The sequence below is a fragment of the Stylophora pistillata genome, chromosome 2 (genome assembly GCF_964205215.1).
Source record: "Stylophora pistillata chromosome 2, jaStyPist1.2, whole genome shotgun sequence".
Classification (NCBI taxonomy): domain Eukaryota; kingdom Metazoa; phylum Cnidaria; class Anthozoa; order Scleractinia; family Pocilloporidae; genus Stylophora; species Stylophora pistillata.
In genome coordinates this window covers 12,402,107-12,419,886 of record NC_142520.1, presented here as the reverse complement: position 1 = coordinate 12,419,886, position 17,780 = coordinate 12,402,107, and the positions used below count along the sequence as shown (strand labels likewise).

Here is a 17,780-nt window from a genome sequence, read left to right as displayed (position 1 = left end):
ACGAATTGGACTGAAGTTACAAACAAAACTGACGACGAAGAGTCGGAATGGCTGGCGAATATTGATCCAAATTTATTAGATAAAGCGAAGGAAGAAAAACAGTTAGACGACATTGAAATTTCATCATTTATTAAAGAAAATAGAAACAACAACAAGACAACGCGCTGATTCCGCACCGCTTTGCACTCCCCGTAAATAGATATCCGCGAAACTCGCCCGCACTGGAAACACAGTTTGATGCGTTGGATAATAAATCTCTTATCAAACATTTTGCTGCGTAGTATCTCTGAGTATTTTTACTTGTTGTTTGTATTTTGGCGCCCTACGAGCTCGTCAAAATACAGCTTAACTCGTAAAAATACTCAGCGGTACTACACAATAAAACGTTTATTTTAACATAAATGTAACACACTTTGCATCCGTTCCCCCTGAGAACCATGTGATCCTTTTAAATCCCCCCCCCCCCCCTCCGCCAGGTAGAAAATGACTGGTCCCCAAACATTATTCTACGTGCTGTCGAATGTCACAGGTCATCCAACCAGAAAATACCTGTTAATGGAAAGAATTTGTTTCTACAGATGTAGACGAGTGTACCACCAATACCCCAGACTGTGACTTCAATGCTGAGTGCAGCAATACCGAAGGTTCTTTTAACTGCAGCTGCAAGGTTGGGTTTAATGGCGATGGCAAGAAATGCACAGGTAACTATGAAATCTGTTCATCGACATTGTTCCAAGCATCGAAATCAGTTTGATATATTTGCCTAAACTTGACGAGCGTATCAAGAACATCAACAATTTTTATAAGAAAGCTTTGAATAGTAATTTGAGGGATCAGATGGCTGCTAATGTGTCATTTATCACGCTTTGCATCCGTCGCGGTATCCATTTCTTTAAGCGTTTCGTGTCTAGAGTGCTACTTCCTGTCGTCAAACGAATTAGGAGTCGTGGACGACAAATTGTGTCTTTGTTGTTTTGGTTGCATTACATTATTTGTGTTTGGAGTTTAGTCAAGTTTACAATTAATGTTTTTTAAGCACAGTTCTATTTTTATTCTGCAATCATTGTTAGTATCACGACACGCACGTCTAGAGCCCTCTTTCGCCTTAGAGGGCTTGTATCCTTTCTTGATGACGCGTCTGTTAATTAATTTGATTTCAGACTGTTTACTTTTGGATTAGTTGTATATGTGATATTTCAGTCTTGTAAAAAGTCGCATATCACAGGTTAAACAATACGACTAATTCTTGAATATGCCTTCATCATTTGTCACTATTTATTTTCAACGGAAAGCATTTGCTTCTTCAGATGTAAGCGAATGTGCCACCGATACCCACAACTGTGGTGTCCATGCTCACTGCAACAATATCGAAGATTCCTTCAACTGCAGCTGCAAAGAAGGGTTTAATGGCGATGGCAAGAACTGCGCAGGAGATAATGACATTCGTCCATCTAGAGTTTACCCAGCATTGAAAACAAGAGATTCATAACTCTTTTTTTTGTTTGTATTTGCCTAAACATGACGAGAGCCTCTCTTTTGCTCTCAAAACATCTTGCGTGTATCCATATTGCGATACTTTGCAATAACACAGACGAATCCTAGTCATGCAAATGCAAAACGGAGTTCAGCTGCAGTAAATATGATAATGTTCCGCCTTTTCATTGGAGAAAGTCCATCCATTATTGAGTTATTTTAAAAAAATTAACTAATGAATAACTCGATGCCAGCGTTAAGAGTGGTATGTCGCTCATACCAATCAGATTGCTGCTTTTTTCATGCATCATAAACCAGTCATATTGCTGCACTATGGTAGGTATCACCTACCAATCTGATTGCCTCATTTTTCATTTATCACAAACCAATCAGATTGCCACTTTAGGTATTTATCACGTTCCAATTAAATCATAGCATTAGGGCATTCTTCCACCAATCAGATTGCTGTTTCTAATGCCAATCATTAGGGTTCCATTAGACGTTGTAATGGAATCAATCCAACACTGACACACGCCAAGAATAACATTTTTACTCGTTGTATGCATTTTAACTAGCCCGAAGGGCTCGTCATAATACGGCACAACTCGTAAAAATACTAAGCGATACTACACAACCAAAAGTTTATCAAGATATATGTATCACTCTTTGTATCTATTTCCCCTGAGAACCATGAGATCCTCCCAAACTCCTCTTTCCCCATCCGATAGAAAATGACTGTTCCCCAGACATCATTCCACGCGTTGCACTTTCAGTGAGCTTTTAGTCCTGTCGAGTATCACGGGTCATCCAATCAGAACATGCATGCAAAAGCTTATACCAATTTTTTTTTAATTGCATTATTAACGGAAAGGATTTGTTTCTACAGATGTAGACGAGTGTACCACCGATGCGCACAACTGTGATACCAATGCTGAGTGCAACAATACCGAAGGTTCCTTTAACTGCACCTGCCAGGCTGGGTTTAATGGCGATGGCAAAAAATGCACAGGTAACGACGAAATCTGTCCACTTAAATTGTTCCAAGCATCAAAATCAGTTTGTTAATTTTGCCTAAATTTGACGAGCGTATAGGAACATGAACGATTTTCATAAGAAAGCTGTGTATAGTAATGTAGAGGGATCAGTCAGCTGCTAATGTGTCATTAACCGTGCTTTGCATCGATTGCAGTGTTCATTTCATTACGCGTTTCATGTCTAGAGTTCTACTTCCTGTCGTCAAACGATTTACGAGTCGTGGAAGACAAATTGTGTTGGCTTAGTTTTGGCTACATTATACTATTTGTGTTTGGAGTTTGGTCAAGTTTACAATGTTTTTAAGCACAGTTCCGCTTTATTTTCATTCTGCGATCATTGTAAGCATCACGTCACGCATGTCTCGCGTTCTCTTTTGCCTTAGAAGACTTGTGTCCTTTCTTGATGATGTATCTGTTAATTTGATTTCAGACTGTTTATTTTTGGATTGGTTGTTTATGTGGATTAAATGATAAAAATTATTTGACGCGAGCGCTTTCAGTGATATTTTGAGTATTGTAAAAAGTCGCCTCTCACAGGTTAAACGATCACACTAACTCTTGAATATGCTTTTATCATTTGTTATTATTTCTTTTCAACGGAAAGCATTTGTTTCTTCAGATGTAAACGAATGTGCCACCGATACCCACAACTGTGGTGTCCATTCTCACTGTAATAATAACGAAGGTTCCTTCAACTGCAGCTGCAAAGAAGGGTTTAATGGCGATGGCAAGAACTGTACAGGTAACTATGACATTTAACCATCTTCAAAAACCATCATCATTTGAATTTGTTTAATTTACAGTTTATTTGCATTTACACACGACCCCACAAGCTGTTCAGCTTTAAACATTATCGTGTCTAAATAAAGGTGTTATTATTATTATCATCATTATTATAATTATTACCATCCAAAGTTAATCGAAAACAATAGATTCATAAACCTTGTTTGTTTGTATTTACCTTAACATGACGATAACTTCTCGAGTGCTCTCCAAACATCTTGCGTGTATCAATATCATCCAAATGCAGAACAATGCAACTCGTAAAAATACTCAGCGATTCTACACAACAAGACCTTTATTAAGATAAATGTATAACACTTTGTATCCGTTTCCCCCTGAAAACCATGTGATCATCCTCTGTAGAAAATGACTGGTCCTCAAACATCATTCTGCGTGGTGCTCTTTCAGGGAACTTTCAGTGTTGTCGAGTATCTCAGGTCATCCAATCAGAACATACCTGCAAAAGCCTGTATCCAATTTTTAGTTATTAAAAAGAAAACTCTATTTTAGCGTATAGAGGGGTGTGTTTTTTGTATATCTCTAAGCAGTGTGATTGGCGTATTTTTTGGTGGTGTATCTCAAAACAATGTGATTGGCGCTTTTTTTTTGTGTATCACAAACCAATCAGGTTATAGTATTTTGTATGTTGCACCAATCAGAGCGTTCGTGCTAATTTGGAGTTTGACAGATCTTTAAATTTCAGCTAATCAATGCGTTACTCGGAGAGAGCGGTTCGCGTCTTCGTTATACGACTATGGCTACTCTTCGTTCTGGAGGAGACTAAGTGAAACATGAGAAAAAACATTGAATCAAGTATTGCTTGAGATGTTGATCGGAGCAACTTCAGAATACCCGGCCAATTTTGGCCGTTATGAATGGATTGCTCTCGCAGTCCCGATATCGAAAAATGATATTAAAAGAAAGGACGTGTAACCATTGGTTCTACATTCCAGCTTTCTCCAAGTCGAAGAATGACGAAATGATAAGGCCGTTAAACTAGTGCTCCCGTATTCCCGCGCTCCCGAAGTCAAAGAATGATTAAAAGAGAGGGCAGTTGAACTAGTGCTCCCGTAATTGCGCGCCCTCGAAGTGGAAGAATAATTGAAAGAAAGGGACAGTTTAACTAGTGTTGACGCAGTCCCGTGCTTACTTTATTTCGTTTTCTCGACTGAGGGATCATTCTTTGCTATATAAGAGTTAATCAGCGATTCCATTTTGAATTTCGGGTAAAGAACTAGGTAAGAATGACATGTACAAGAATTGCGAGCTCATCTACTCAGTGTAACAGTTCATGTCCTCTGTGGCACCTTTTCGCTATGATCTGTTGGGATTAAAAAGGTCGTCAGGAAATTTTCTTCTACCATTTTCAACTTAAAATGTGCATGTTTTTGTGTACCACTCACAACGCACGCATCGTCAGCTAAAGGCCTAACACGAATTTAGCACGAGAGTGAGTTGTTGGTAAGGGCTAGGTTTCCTGACTCAGGTAAAACTAGCGAAATCATTTGCATAAATCGTATTTGATTGATTATCTTGTTTTTGCCCTGTGGTTCCTCTTTTTGCAAAGGTTGAAAACATCACCAAGTTATACTTACTTTCTACTTCGACTGGCGTCTTAAATATCGGTTTCTTTTCTCTCTACAATTACGTGTTTACTTTTTACTCACCAGTATGGACTAGACTTCCTGAGATAAAATGCCATTTTCCATGAAAAACAACGTAGCTTTTATGACATAATTCTACCTCAATGAAAAATATTCCACAAGGAACAAAATGGTACAGTGAGTCAATTTTCCATGCAATTTTCACGTGCTTAGACGTTTTCTACCAATACAACGCGCTTCTAGCTACCTCGGACTTTACCCCAAACGATGAATCATGTCTGAATAGCGACATGGATACGAGAAGCGCTTCAGAAGCATACAAAACCCTACAGTTCGGTCACACGTTGTTCTTTGTGGACAGCGTATGGTGTCTGGTAATTGAAGGACATTTGCCAATAACGTTATGTCCTGTTTTCGCACTCTGAACTCCGCTAAACACTCTGATTCATCCATCTGGTCGAAATCAAACTTAGGGTAGGAGCTGTAAGGGAATTCTGGATTCTTGGAACTGTAACTTTCGTAAAAGATCAAAAATTCTTCGACACTGATAATTTTACTAACGCCAAAAAAAAAGAAGCAGGTTTCTCATCTCACTGAAGGATGACATGCTCTCATACAGCTTATCTTCAAAGCGAACAGAGTTTGCTACCCACGTCGCCGCCGCAATCCTCGTCTAGCTGCTTAACGTTTATATTTTGGCGGGAACGACGTTGTTCTCTTCCCAGGCTCTTTCGGTCGCTAAAGATGCCGTTGCCTCTAAAATGACCGGTGCTTAAGTTCCGTAATGTTTTCTGTGCAACGCAAATTATGTCGGGTACAATCTTCGCTCAGGGGATTGCCTCCTTGTAGAGATCTAGAGACCCAGAGTTAGGATAGATAGATTCCCCGCTTTCTTTACCAATGAATTTTTCCCCATAAGGGGTAACCCTTGAGGGTTTATTTATGATAACTTTTTGAATGTAATGAAGTTGTGGTGCATCCCGTTGAAATATGACTCATTCAAGTGCCCCTGAGACGAGAATTGACCATTTTATTTTGGCCTAAATTGTTTACACAATGTTGAATTGGGTCAAGTTAAGACCCTTTTTGCCATTGAAGAATCAAAACAAACTTTCGATGACCAATTTTTACCGCTTCAAAGTCGTCCGAAAATCGTCCGCCATTGCTGAAAACATGTTCCAGCAGAGCCCGCAAAAACGTCATCATGACGTCAAAGGCTCAACAAACTGATGCTTTGCTTTGCCACAACTCCCTTTGTTCGCTGCACGGAGAATCACACATATTACTTTTTTGAGAACTGTTTCGTTGTCAGTCGGGAAATGTCGACTTTTTCAGACGATGAATTGTCCCAGAAATCATCTGAAGCTTCTGTGGATAGTTTTGCGCCAACAAACGATAAATTTTTGCCATGCGAATAAAGATAAACACAGAACGGCGCGAACTCCCCATGTGGCTTTTGTGGTCACATCACTTTATCGCCTTCAAACTGTATTTTTGCTTGTCGTAAGAGATTTTCCTTTTTTGTAAGAAATGATCGGGTGATTAGTAAAATAGTTTTCGGCAATGGCTAATTGTGTATCCGAAGGCGGATATTGGGAGTTTGTGAAAGCCATTTCTAAGCCATCAATGTGTTTTCCCCGATGCATTTGGTCAGTGATCTCATTAACCCTTTCCTGAAGTGAACTCTGTTGTTGAGTTGCACTTTGGCCTCTGTTGTTTTTTCTGTCTTATTCATGATGACTATTGTTGTGATGCTTAATCGGTGAGGTTTGAAGCAGAGTCTTTTTCAACTCTTTTAGAACCCTGACCTCATTGCGTTACAAAGTATATTTTGGCTTAGATGCAGTCCGCAAGTAGCGTTATGACAATTTTCCAAGTAGCTCTGAAGGGCGATGGAAGACTGAACCGGTGGCATTCAGTTTGATATGAAATAGAAGTAGTTCTTTGTTTTGTCCGTGCAAGGTGTAATGGAGGCACATTCGTCTTGCGAATAAATCTCGCAAAAGTTGGCCTGATTTTAATTCGTTTGTCGCGGGCGTTGTGATGAATTTGAGTCCCTTTGATAGCACGCTGACTTGGCTGTCAGATGGTTGATAGTTTGACAGGTTTTTACAGAAATTTCAATTTTCTCGGTTGCTTGGCTGCAAGCCTACATTTTAAAGTTTTTTTACGCTCTGTGTCTTAAGCTGTTTGTTCTGCTTTCGCTGATATTAAAGCCAGCTTTTTTTAGAATCAGAGCACACAATAATATTTTTCATCTCTTTTGTATAAAAGTGAGCTCTTTGAGGTCAGAAATCTCAATCCTCAATTGGGCTATTTTATCATTCAATGTTCACCGAGTACTTTCCTTTGTGTAAGGTATTGTGCCTGAGTGTTGTTAAAGGTGGATATTGATCAGGTCATATGTAAAGGTGACAAAATCCGTGGAGGTTCGTAGACTTCGCTTTCCGAGATCGCTTTTCGAGATCGCACTGAGGTCGGTTTTTCTCGTCCCTTCTCTTCTTGAACTGAAGGCATTGAACCCGACAGAATTCTTCGCCTAGATCCTTCAAAGTACACAGATCTCTCGAAACAGTCCTCCGAGAAGTGTTCAGAGTAGATCACAAATATTTCTGTAGGATTGAAGTTTACTCGGCGAGGTCGCACAAATCGCATCCGTTTTTCCCGCTCTGATCTATTTGCAAGGCTCCGATGCAGAGAAATACCTGCAGCGTGGTCTGTACGATTACTTCAGCTTTGAATTACGCATCGATGCCCAGTCATTTTTGTTTAGTTTTTGTAAGAATAGAGTAAAGCACTCTGTTATGTTTGCTTGACATTTTGCCATGTGAGATTTTCGCGTTGAGCCTTTGACGTCACTTCCTCTGAGTCCTGTGATCAACTTCCGGAACATGATCAAATAATGGCGGACGCGAAATCTTGAATTTAACGGCCCAAAAAAAGATATTTCTGGTGCTCGGTCTAAACTGATATTTGGCATAGTAGGTGAAGGAGACACACTGAACACGAAAATGGAAAAAAAATGATGTACGAAAATTTTGATCTCAGGGGCTCTTTAAGGGATATTCATCGCATCACACACAGCGCCCATGGGCAAGATGAAGCAAATCCTGCGTTCTGATTGGCTACTCGAGCAGGCAAGATGGGCCCATCTTGCCCGCTCAGGATTGCCCGCATTGATCCCACGCATGAAAAAAAGAAAAAGAAATAGAATAAAAACTACGTTCGTAACTCTTGGAAAATTTCGGCGACGGAAAGGCAAAAAGCGGCAGAAGATATTCAAAACAAAGAAAATAGAAACGGCTCTCGTGAGTTTGCTGTGCAACAAACACTGTTGACCTTCTTTCCAAGCTCTCGAAGGAAAAAGGTCATTCTTAACTCGTAATAAAGCGAAATCTTTTGCAATATAATAGATCCTTTATTAACCAAGCTTGTCCGGTCAAGATGGCTGGATATTAGCCTTGTTCTTTTTTCACAATTTTATGCTTTTCGACTTCGTCTCGGTCCATAAAAATGCAAAGAAAGAACTCGGCCAATATCCAGCCATTTTGACCTCACGCTTGGTCAATAACGCATATTTAAATTATTCACACATGAGAAATTGCTCAAATATTATCAGTGGTATTTATATCACTGTTATATTGTGTACATACTGCACTGTAATTCAGCTCTGCCTAATAAAGAGTTGATTAAACATATCTATCTGTCTATCTATCTATCCATTTCTCTTTGTCTTCTTTTCTTTAGCCTACTTACAACTGTTCTATTAACTTACTAAACTAAAATCTCACAGGGATCGATAATTCCTTATTTCTAAATTTGATGACGTCTCGTGAAAACCAAGAATTAAATCCCCTGGTTCAATAGCGCCGGACGCTAAGTCAAAATTTTACGATTTGCTCACTCTCGACTTTTTTCATGCAGAATGGCTGGATATCATCAGTTACTCGTCAGCACTGAAGCGGAAAATGTGAATTAATGCAATAGCGCTGGGAAAGCCCAAAGGAAGGGGAGAAAGGGCTTAAACTAGCCCAGCAGCATTGATAAATCTCGCTTTCCCGATTTACAGAAGCAATAAGTTAGAAATCCAAGAGTGCCTTTTTAAGAGGATAGGTTTATCTATAATTCAAACTTAAGAAGGGAAAGTTTAAAGAAATATAAAGACTTCCGTAACCTTTGGACTGAAATGGGGAAAAGAACGGACAGTTTTAGTTGAAGGCCTATTTGAAAAGCGATCTATTTTAGCAAACAAGACCGACACAACATTTCAACCACAATCAGATGCGATGCTTGATAAACTTTCGGGAAAAATATTTCGTGACGAACGGGTACACGGCCATTGAGAGACAAAGAATTGAATAAATGATCAAATAAAATAAGTTGAATATTAAATAACTTAATAATTGCAATATGGTGAGTAGTTTTGAGGATCAATCTACAAGATTTTAACTATTCCATGTCTTTTTTGTAGATGTAAATTTACCTTTAATGAAAGTAAAAAGCTAAAACAATTATGGTTATATCGATGTAGATAACTTAACTCTTCCCTTTCAGCTTTCAAGGCCGTTTTTACAAACCTCAACACTAGTGGAAGAATTGGTCCAACAACGCTAGGCAGTCACTACACAGGACAGGATCATGACGGGCAAGTCACACTGTCCAGCGGAGTTCAACAGTGGACTGTGCCGTACACTGGTGACTACAGAATAGAAGCAATAGCAGCTGCAGGAGGGTACGATATACACACTAACAGTCCTCAGTACCGAGGAAGAGGAGCAAGACTGATTGCAACGTTCCGCTTAAACAAGGGTGAAGTCATTCAGATACTTGTTGGTCAAGAAGGAGGAATAAACACGCACTCTTACTCTTCTGGAGGTGGTGGAGGAACGTTTGTGGTGAGAGGAGCCAACACACCTTTAATAATAGCTGGAGGCGGAGGAGGGGTAAATAGAGCTGAGTCAAGACATGAAGGATGTGACGCCAGAAAAAACACAACAGGGAATCCTGGATACAAATCATGGTCAGGGGGGAGCGATGGACATGGTGCACAGACTGCTGATGATGGATGGTCAGGTAAGGATATATCGTGATGATTCCTTACATCTCAGCTTTTCATTTAGTGTTATATCATAATCATATGATAACGTGCGCTCTATTTGGCTTATAATTTATGAAAAAGAAATGGATGGTTGATAGAGATGGCTCAGACTGACTTCACTGTTGGCGAAAATTTCCCATCGAGTTTACCCGCGAAGTTTGAAAACTTTCAAGATTGTTTTCCCTTTAACCTTTTGGAGCTCTATTTGAAAAGGAATTTGTTAAAGTGATAATCGTTCCTAAAAACAATGAGCATGTAACTCTTCAAAGCGACGGAATTAGTTTTGGAGTCGACGATACTTTATATGCCAAACGCGATGTGTGAATGTGGCTGAAAACAAAACTGAGTTTTTTTTACTTCAACTGAGGCTTTGCGACGTTGGGGTGAATGTTATTCTGAAGAGCTGCTGCATGTATGTCCCAAAAGTGTTGTTTGATAGATGATTTTCTGTTGAAATCGTACAATTTTTAAGATTTTCAGCACAAAGCGACATTATTTCTGATCGTCAATTCTAGTAACCAACAATTCAAGGAGGTAAATATATCACACGGGACTCGTAAATTTAGGAAATTTCCTCTTAATTTTCTGAACGGTCGGTATTATTTTTAGTGTTGCATTGATAACTCCGAACGCTCCCGGCTGCGCTTCGAGCAACTCCTCTTTTGTGCTCTCCACACTTTCCGCGTGCACCATAACTCGAAATATGTATCGGAGGCACATAAATCTTTAATAAATCTCGGATAAAATATGAATATCGGCCCGAGATAAATAAAAACATGTGCGGTGCGCTGAAATATACCTATGTGAAAAATAGAACATGCTGCGTAATTAAAAGATCATATCAAAAAATTAAACTATGTAGTTTTAATCTATAAACAATCAACAACATCTAGGTTACTTCTTACATAAACAGCAATTCCGCCTTTTTCCCTCTAAAACACTCTTGACCAGTTCCTGTCCCGTATGAATATGTTGTAGATAGGTATGCTGACAATAGATTCAGGTTTATCTGGCTCAAGGTGTATTTCGGAGGCGACACAAACATCAATATCGTTATTCTTTAAATGATCTTGAGTGTACAGCCGCTTTCAACCGGTTCTTTCTTTTAGTTGGGTTACAAATGTTCGTAAAGAAACATTTTCAAATAGCAAACTCGCATTTCGGGCTTTGCTGACTTGTTGATGAGGTCGATTGTCTGGTTTTAAAATAAGGAAGCGGTCTCGCTGTACATGCTTAGCCATGGTGTTTGGGTGTCTCTGAGTGATTAGCCTGCAGAGCAGGCGTTCTAGTAAAGTTTGGGTGAAAATTAGACCGCGCGAAGAATGGAGCGAGAAGAAAAATTAGGAGGTGGGGGGAGGGGGAGAGGAGAGAAGGGAACACCTGCCAGCACTTATTGATGTTTTCAAATACGCCTCCGGATGATTATTATGCTTTCCGAAATTTGAGCTTCGAGAAAACAATCACGGAACGGGATATTTCCAGCGGAAATAAAGATTAATACACGTGGAACGATTTTAAATGCAAATAATAACACGAGCGTTCATGGAAGCAAAGGCGAACGATTATTATGGATTTTGTAATTGTTGTTTTCGAGTTAAATTCGGAAAACGAGGGACAGGAAAGTCTTCTTTCCTATCTTTCGAAAATATATTCAAGCCATCGAAAAGACAAGACTCGACTGGAATCGTTCTTGAGGATATTTATGAGCAAGTTGGTCTTAAGATTATGAAGAACATCAACTGTTCAGAACGATGCTGCAACCCGTGTGCACGTACAGTTATAAATTTAGGACAACTTTACAGCTTTATAAAGGGTAAAACAATCCAGATTTCAACTCCATCTAAGCGTGTAAAGGAAGGGGGAAAAAGACCTTTAGCGAGCCCTTGTTGGCGAAGATCGAAAGCTACCAAACTAAAAGGTCCTTCGCGCGGTCATGCCAGGACCAAACAGCAATTCGAACTACGAGAGCTCTGCTTCTCCCATTGTGATTTGGCTTCATGCTCCTGCTTTGAGGCCCAAAGAATTCTCTTTGGATACTTGGTCCTCTAAAATACTTCTTTTCAAAGGACGAACAACGATTACAATACAGTTTTTCATCAGCATCTCCTTCCTCACAGCTACGACCAGTTGGAATATAAGGATTTTACCAAAGCCAGTCGGCAAAACAGCTAGTAAATCGCCCTCATAGACAAGTTGCCTCGAACTGTGTAGTTGTTGAAGTTTGAGATCAAATCGAAATTAAGTAAACGACTCCTGATAAATCCAAAGAAATGTTTAGCGCCCTCACGGGGTCTTGTACGAAGGATTCGGCTATTTTAAAAGTGCTCCAATGGTTGTGTAATGTAGCGAGATTGATGTCTATCAATCTCACTAAACGAGAAAGCCAATCATAAGCGTTCGTTCGTCCGCGAACGAGTGTTTGACAACAAAAATAAGTGCTGGCAGACGTTCCCTTCTCTTCTCTCCCCCTCACCCCAGCTCCTAATTTTTCGCCTTGCTCCATTTTTCGCGTGTTCTAATTTTCGCCCAAACTTTACTAGAACGACTGCTCTGCAGGCTACTGAGTGATGACCACTGGTATCCGATAAGATTTCGTGTTGTTAGAATTAATGCGTCTTTATCCTCCTCAGTTTCTCGAGATTTTTAGAATGCCATGTAATCATTTCAGAAAATGTAACGTGTCATAATTTGGTCGGCAAGCTCATGATCGAGGGTCGTCTAAGAGGGTCTCAATAGGGGGGATAAGGTGATGTTGACGGTTGACAGTTAAATTCTTTAAGTCATTTGAGGGTTGACGGTTAATTTTTTGGAATGTTGTTTATCAAACGAACTAAACGCACGAATTTGGCTGTAAACTTTCATAATGACGCGTTTGTAAAGAACTGTTAATTCATGACACCTTTTATTGATAAATGACTAACGTTTTACGACACCGGAAGTGTTTCCAAACCGGAGGCCAGTTCTGTCGCTAATCAGTTTTACTTGCGAATAGAAGTTAAAGGACTTCCATAAATGTATTTTTTTGATAAATCAAAAATTTTATTATAAAAGAAATAGAACTTGACCCTAATTATGGCAGTCGCATAGTTCTTAATTAGGGATATCTGAGACATTTGACGGCTAACATTGTTTTGCTTATTTGGCACCTAACGGTAAAAATATTGCGTTTTTAGCTGGAGGTTATGACGCACGGGCTGAATTCGGCGCGGTCCGTACTACGATTCGTGACCGTAAGCCAAATATCTTCCTGTCTAGCGTGATCAAACATGATTAACCACCTCAAGAATTTGGTTTCACACTAAAAGGAGGCGATGCACGAGCGCACACTGAACAATCGCGATAAAGATCCTGCAGGAAAAATTTTTTTCTTTGTCTTTTCGTGTCAGAACAAGAAACCCATAGTTCATTAACCCGTCCGACCCTGCACACGTCAGCTTTCACTATGATTTTAAATAGGGATACGCGCGCCATGATACATATTTGAAAAATAGAACTTGCTGCGTGTTTATAAAAGATCATATCTAAAAATTAAACTATGCAGTTGTAATCTATAAACATCAACAACATCTAGGTTACCTCTTACATAAACAGCAATTCCGCCTCTTTTTCCTCAAAACCACTCTTGACCAGTTCCTGTACCGTCTGGATATGTTTTAGATCGGTATGTTGACAATTAATTCAGGTTTATCTGGCTCAAGGTGTGTTGAGGAAGCGACGTAAACATCAATATCGTTATTATTTAAATGATTTTCGAGTGTAAAGCCGCTCTAAACTGGTTCTTTGTTTTGGTTGGGCTACAAACGTTTGTAAATAATAATGTTGGAACAGCAAACTACTCGCATTTCGGGCTTCACTGACTTGGTGTCGATGAGGTCGATTGTCTGGTGTTCAAAATTAAGCAGCGGTCTCGTTGTATAGGCTTAGCCGTGGTGTTTGGCAGTACTGTCTCTCTGAGTGATGACAACTGGCATGGTATCCAATCTATTAGTATTTGACGGTTGATGGTTAATTAGTTTAGTTTATTGAGATTTGCCACTGAAAAATACAATTTACAAGTAAATACACGAACAGAGACACGCAATAAATAAACAAAAATATAATGGCAGGACTACAGGGCGAGCCCCAGTTGACATTTGTCCCCTTACAAAATACAAAGAATGGAAAAATATGGGTTACATATGCACTTGTGTACTTTGTCTATAGAATAAAATAGTTTGCCGACAAACTGCGACACTTAGTTAGGGCGGAGTACAGAGCGTGAGCTTTTCTGTATAAAACCGCTTAACTAAGGATTTAAAGTTATGTAAAGAGCTCGCTTGCTTGATGTTGCTCGGTAAATCGCTCCATAATTTAATTGTGCGAGCAAAGAAAGAGTTTGTAAAATACCGCTGAGTATGAGTAAATAAGGGGCGGATGTTTGCAGGATGATTACGTCGGGTTGCGTATGTATGGTTGGCAGGAAGCAGAAGATTGTCAAAACTAGCGTTGATAAGACCTGACCTAATTTTGCATAAAATGACAAGATCATGGACTTCTCTTCTGAATTCAAGCGGCAGTAGGCTAAGAGTTTTCAGTCTCGCAATGTAGCTGGTTTTCATATCTGGGTGGTTTAGTATGAATTTAGTAGCCTGTCGTTGTATATTTTCGATTATTAAAAACTAGATCATTGGATAATGCAATTCAAGACTTTTTATTGGCTTAGCCATTATGGTATATCAGCCAATATACCATAATCTACAAATATGGTAAGCGTACGTGTCAGCTTAAAATCAAAAGGGAGCTAAAAATTTAATAAATTTAATAATTTAATTTAACGTTTTTAATAAAACAATTATTCCACTTGCGCTTGTTGGATATGAGATGATTATAGCCAACTCATATCCAACGCCCGCTCGTGGAATAATTGTTAATTAGCCTAAGATGCTTTGCTGTGTAAGGAGACCATACAGAGGATACGTACTCGACGATTGGGCGAACTGACGCAGTGTACATCATTTTCATAGTTGATACGTTAACAATGTCTATACCGCATACACGCTATACAAGACCAAGAACTTTTTTACACTTGGCACATATCTCTTCGATGTGCGTCGTCCATGATAGTAGAGTAGTGACAGTCACGCCTAAATCCTTGGTGTCAGGAGGCGAGTCCAAGGTGTGGCCGTCTAAATGGTATGTATGCTTCTCTCTTTGGCGCGAGGTTCTCTTTGACAGGTGTAGAACTTTACATTTGTTTGTGCTGAAAGACATAGCGTTGTCGTCACACCAAGTTTTGGAGTTGTCCAAGTTAGCTTGCGGCAGGGAGACACATCCATTGGAAACAATAGGGTGATATAGCTTGCTATCTTTCGCAAAGAGGCCAAGTTTACTTTCGTGGGTAATGGAGCACGACATCTCATTAATGAAGGCCAGAAATAAAAGCGGACCCAGGATGGAGCCCTGGGGTACCCCTGATGTGACCAGGAGCCAGTCTGAGGATATGCCGTCAACAACAACTCGTTGGTATCTATCAGAAAGATAGCTTGAGAACCACAACAAAACTGGACAGGATATACTAAGGAGCTGAAGCTTCGAGAGGAGTAGCCTGTATGGAACCTTTTCAAATGCCTGTGACAGGTCAAAATCCATTACGTCCACCTCATGGCCATTGGCTAGTTTGTCTAAAATATCGTGATACACCTCAAGTAGTTGCGTTTGTGTCGATTTTCCTGGCTGGAAGCCATGCTGGAGTTGGTGAAGAAAAGACGATAAATGAGAGTAGCAGTGATTAAACACGAATCGTTCCATAGCTTTGGAGACAATGGATAAAAGAGAAAATGGCGTGTAATTCTCCGTTAGGGTAGGATTGCCCTTTTTAAAGACGGGTGCAATGTTCGCGCGCTTCCAATTTGCTGGAAAAGAGCCCGTAGACAGTGAAATATTAAAGAGCCTGTATAATGAAGGGGCAATTTGAGCCGCAGTATGTTTTAGGAGTGAACCGGGGATGTCATCTGGTCCACCGGCCTTACTTGGATCAATATTCGACAAAGCCTCCATCACCTCAGCAACTGTAAGCGTAACATTTTTTGGAATGTCGTTTAGAAAAAAGACCTAAACGCGAATTTGGCTGTAGATTTTAATGATGACGCGTTTGTAAAGAACTGTTCATTTATGACACCTTTTATTGATAACTTACCAACATTTTACGACACCGGAAGTGTTTCCAAACCGGAAGTCAGCTGTCGCTAGCCAGTTTTACTTGCGAATAGAAGTTAAAGGACTTACATAAATGTATTTTTGGGATTATCAAAAATTTTATTCATAAAAAAATGGAACTTGATCCAAATTAAGGCAGTCGTATGATTCTTAGTTAAGGATATCTGCGACATTTTACGGCTAATATTGGCTTGCTTATTTGACGGTTGACGGCAAAATATTGCGATTTTGACAGTTGACGGTTAATATTTTTGCCATTTGACGGTTGACGGTTAACCCAACTGAGATCCTCGTAGAGGTCATATTTACTGTAAAGACGAGTCAAGGTAGCGATACCGATGTTGGCGGGAGAACAGAAATTATTTGGCTCGAGTTCGTGACGTACGGACCGAATGTAGCACGTTCCGTGCCTCGTGACCGAGAGCTAAATATTTTCCCGTCTAGCCCGATCAAACTTGATTAACAAGCATCTTATCATATGACCACTTCGAAAATTTGGTTTCAACGCCAAATAGGATTTGGTTTAAAATAGGACGCGGTGCAAGAGCGCACGCTGAACAATCACAATAAAGATCCTAAAGAAAAAAAATTTCCTTTGTTTTTTCGTGTCAGAACAAGAAACTCACCGTTCATTAACTCTGCAATTTAGCATTTTGGTAACGCGGTAAAACAACTCATAGTATCTTGGACAGGGGAAGTAAGACAAAACAGTTTATACAACTAGGTATTACAGGTGCTATATACAAATATTAAACCTCATGGATAGCAGCTCAATTAAAATGCATTATGTAAGGTTTGGCCGAACTGATGTGGGTTTACTGAAGCGTTTTACAATACTAGTAAAAAATTCCAAAATTCGAATGGGTTAGCATCCCATTTAAGTATAGTTTCGCTTCTGTTTACGAAAATCTTAAAATATATTCATTGTATTTCAGGTGGTGGTGGTGGCGGGTTTTACTCCAGTGGAAGAAGTGGAATGAATTTTAATGGAATCAAAGGAGAGGGTGGAGAAGGTGGTAAGGGATTTATTCAGGGAGGGGTGGGTGGAAGATCCAGGTATAACGATGTCGATGGTGGGTTTGGTGGAGGTGGTGGAGCTTATGGAGGAAGAGGAGGAGGAGGAGGAGGAGGAGGATACTCTGGGGGAAGCAGTGGAAAGGGTGGTCCTGACACCTGTGGGGGTGGGGGAGGCTCTTACAACGATGGTAACAACCAGGACAATGAATGTTGTTACAACAACGCTGGTCATGGTCAAGTGACTATTACGTTCCTGGAGTAAAAAAAAACGTTTATCTAATATGATAATGAAACTTAGAATTGAGCTTTCAGTGTTTGGCATTCTAATGGACTAATAGTACTCAGTTAAAGTGCCAAATAAAGTGTAACTGTTTAATTTTTTAACCTTCTGTGAAACCCAAAAGTCACGCATCTTATTTTTCATTTAGTTTACTTTTAGCCATCATTTCTTTCGGTCATCTATTACATTAACTGAGCTCGGTGCTTTTTTTATGGTTGAAAAGTACAAATAGGGTATTAAAACTTGAGATAATGAAGAAATTTTTTTTTTCAGAAGTCGAGTCTCACTCGTTATAC

At 39.7% G+C, this 17,780-nt stretch overlaps 1 protein-coding gene across 1 annotated transcript in view; it reads left to right on the top strand.

Moving 5' to 3' along the window:
* The window catches only part of LOC111346825 (uncharacterized), a 551,029-nt gene that overhangs the window by 299,911 nt on the left and 233,338 nt on the right, over positions 1–17,780 (top strand). The window contains 1 exon segment of the mRNA XM_088749275.1: positions 2,360–2,482. Within this exon segment, the coding sequence (XP_088605401.1) occupies positions 2,360–2,482 (123 nt within the window).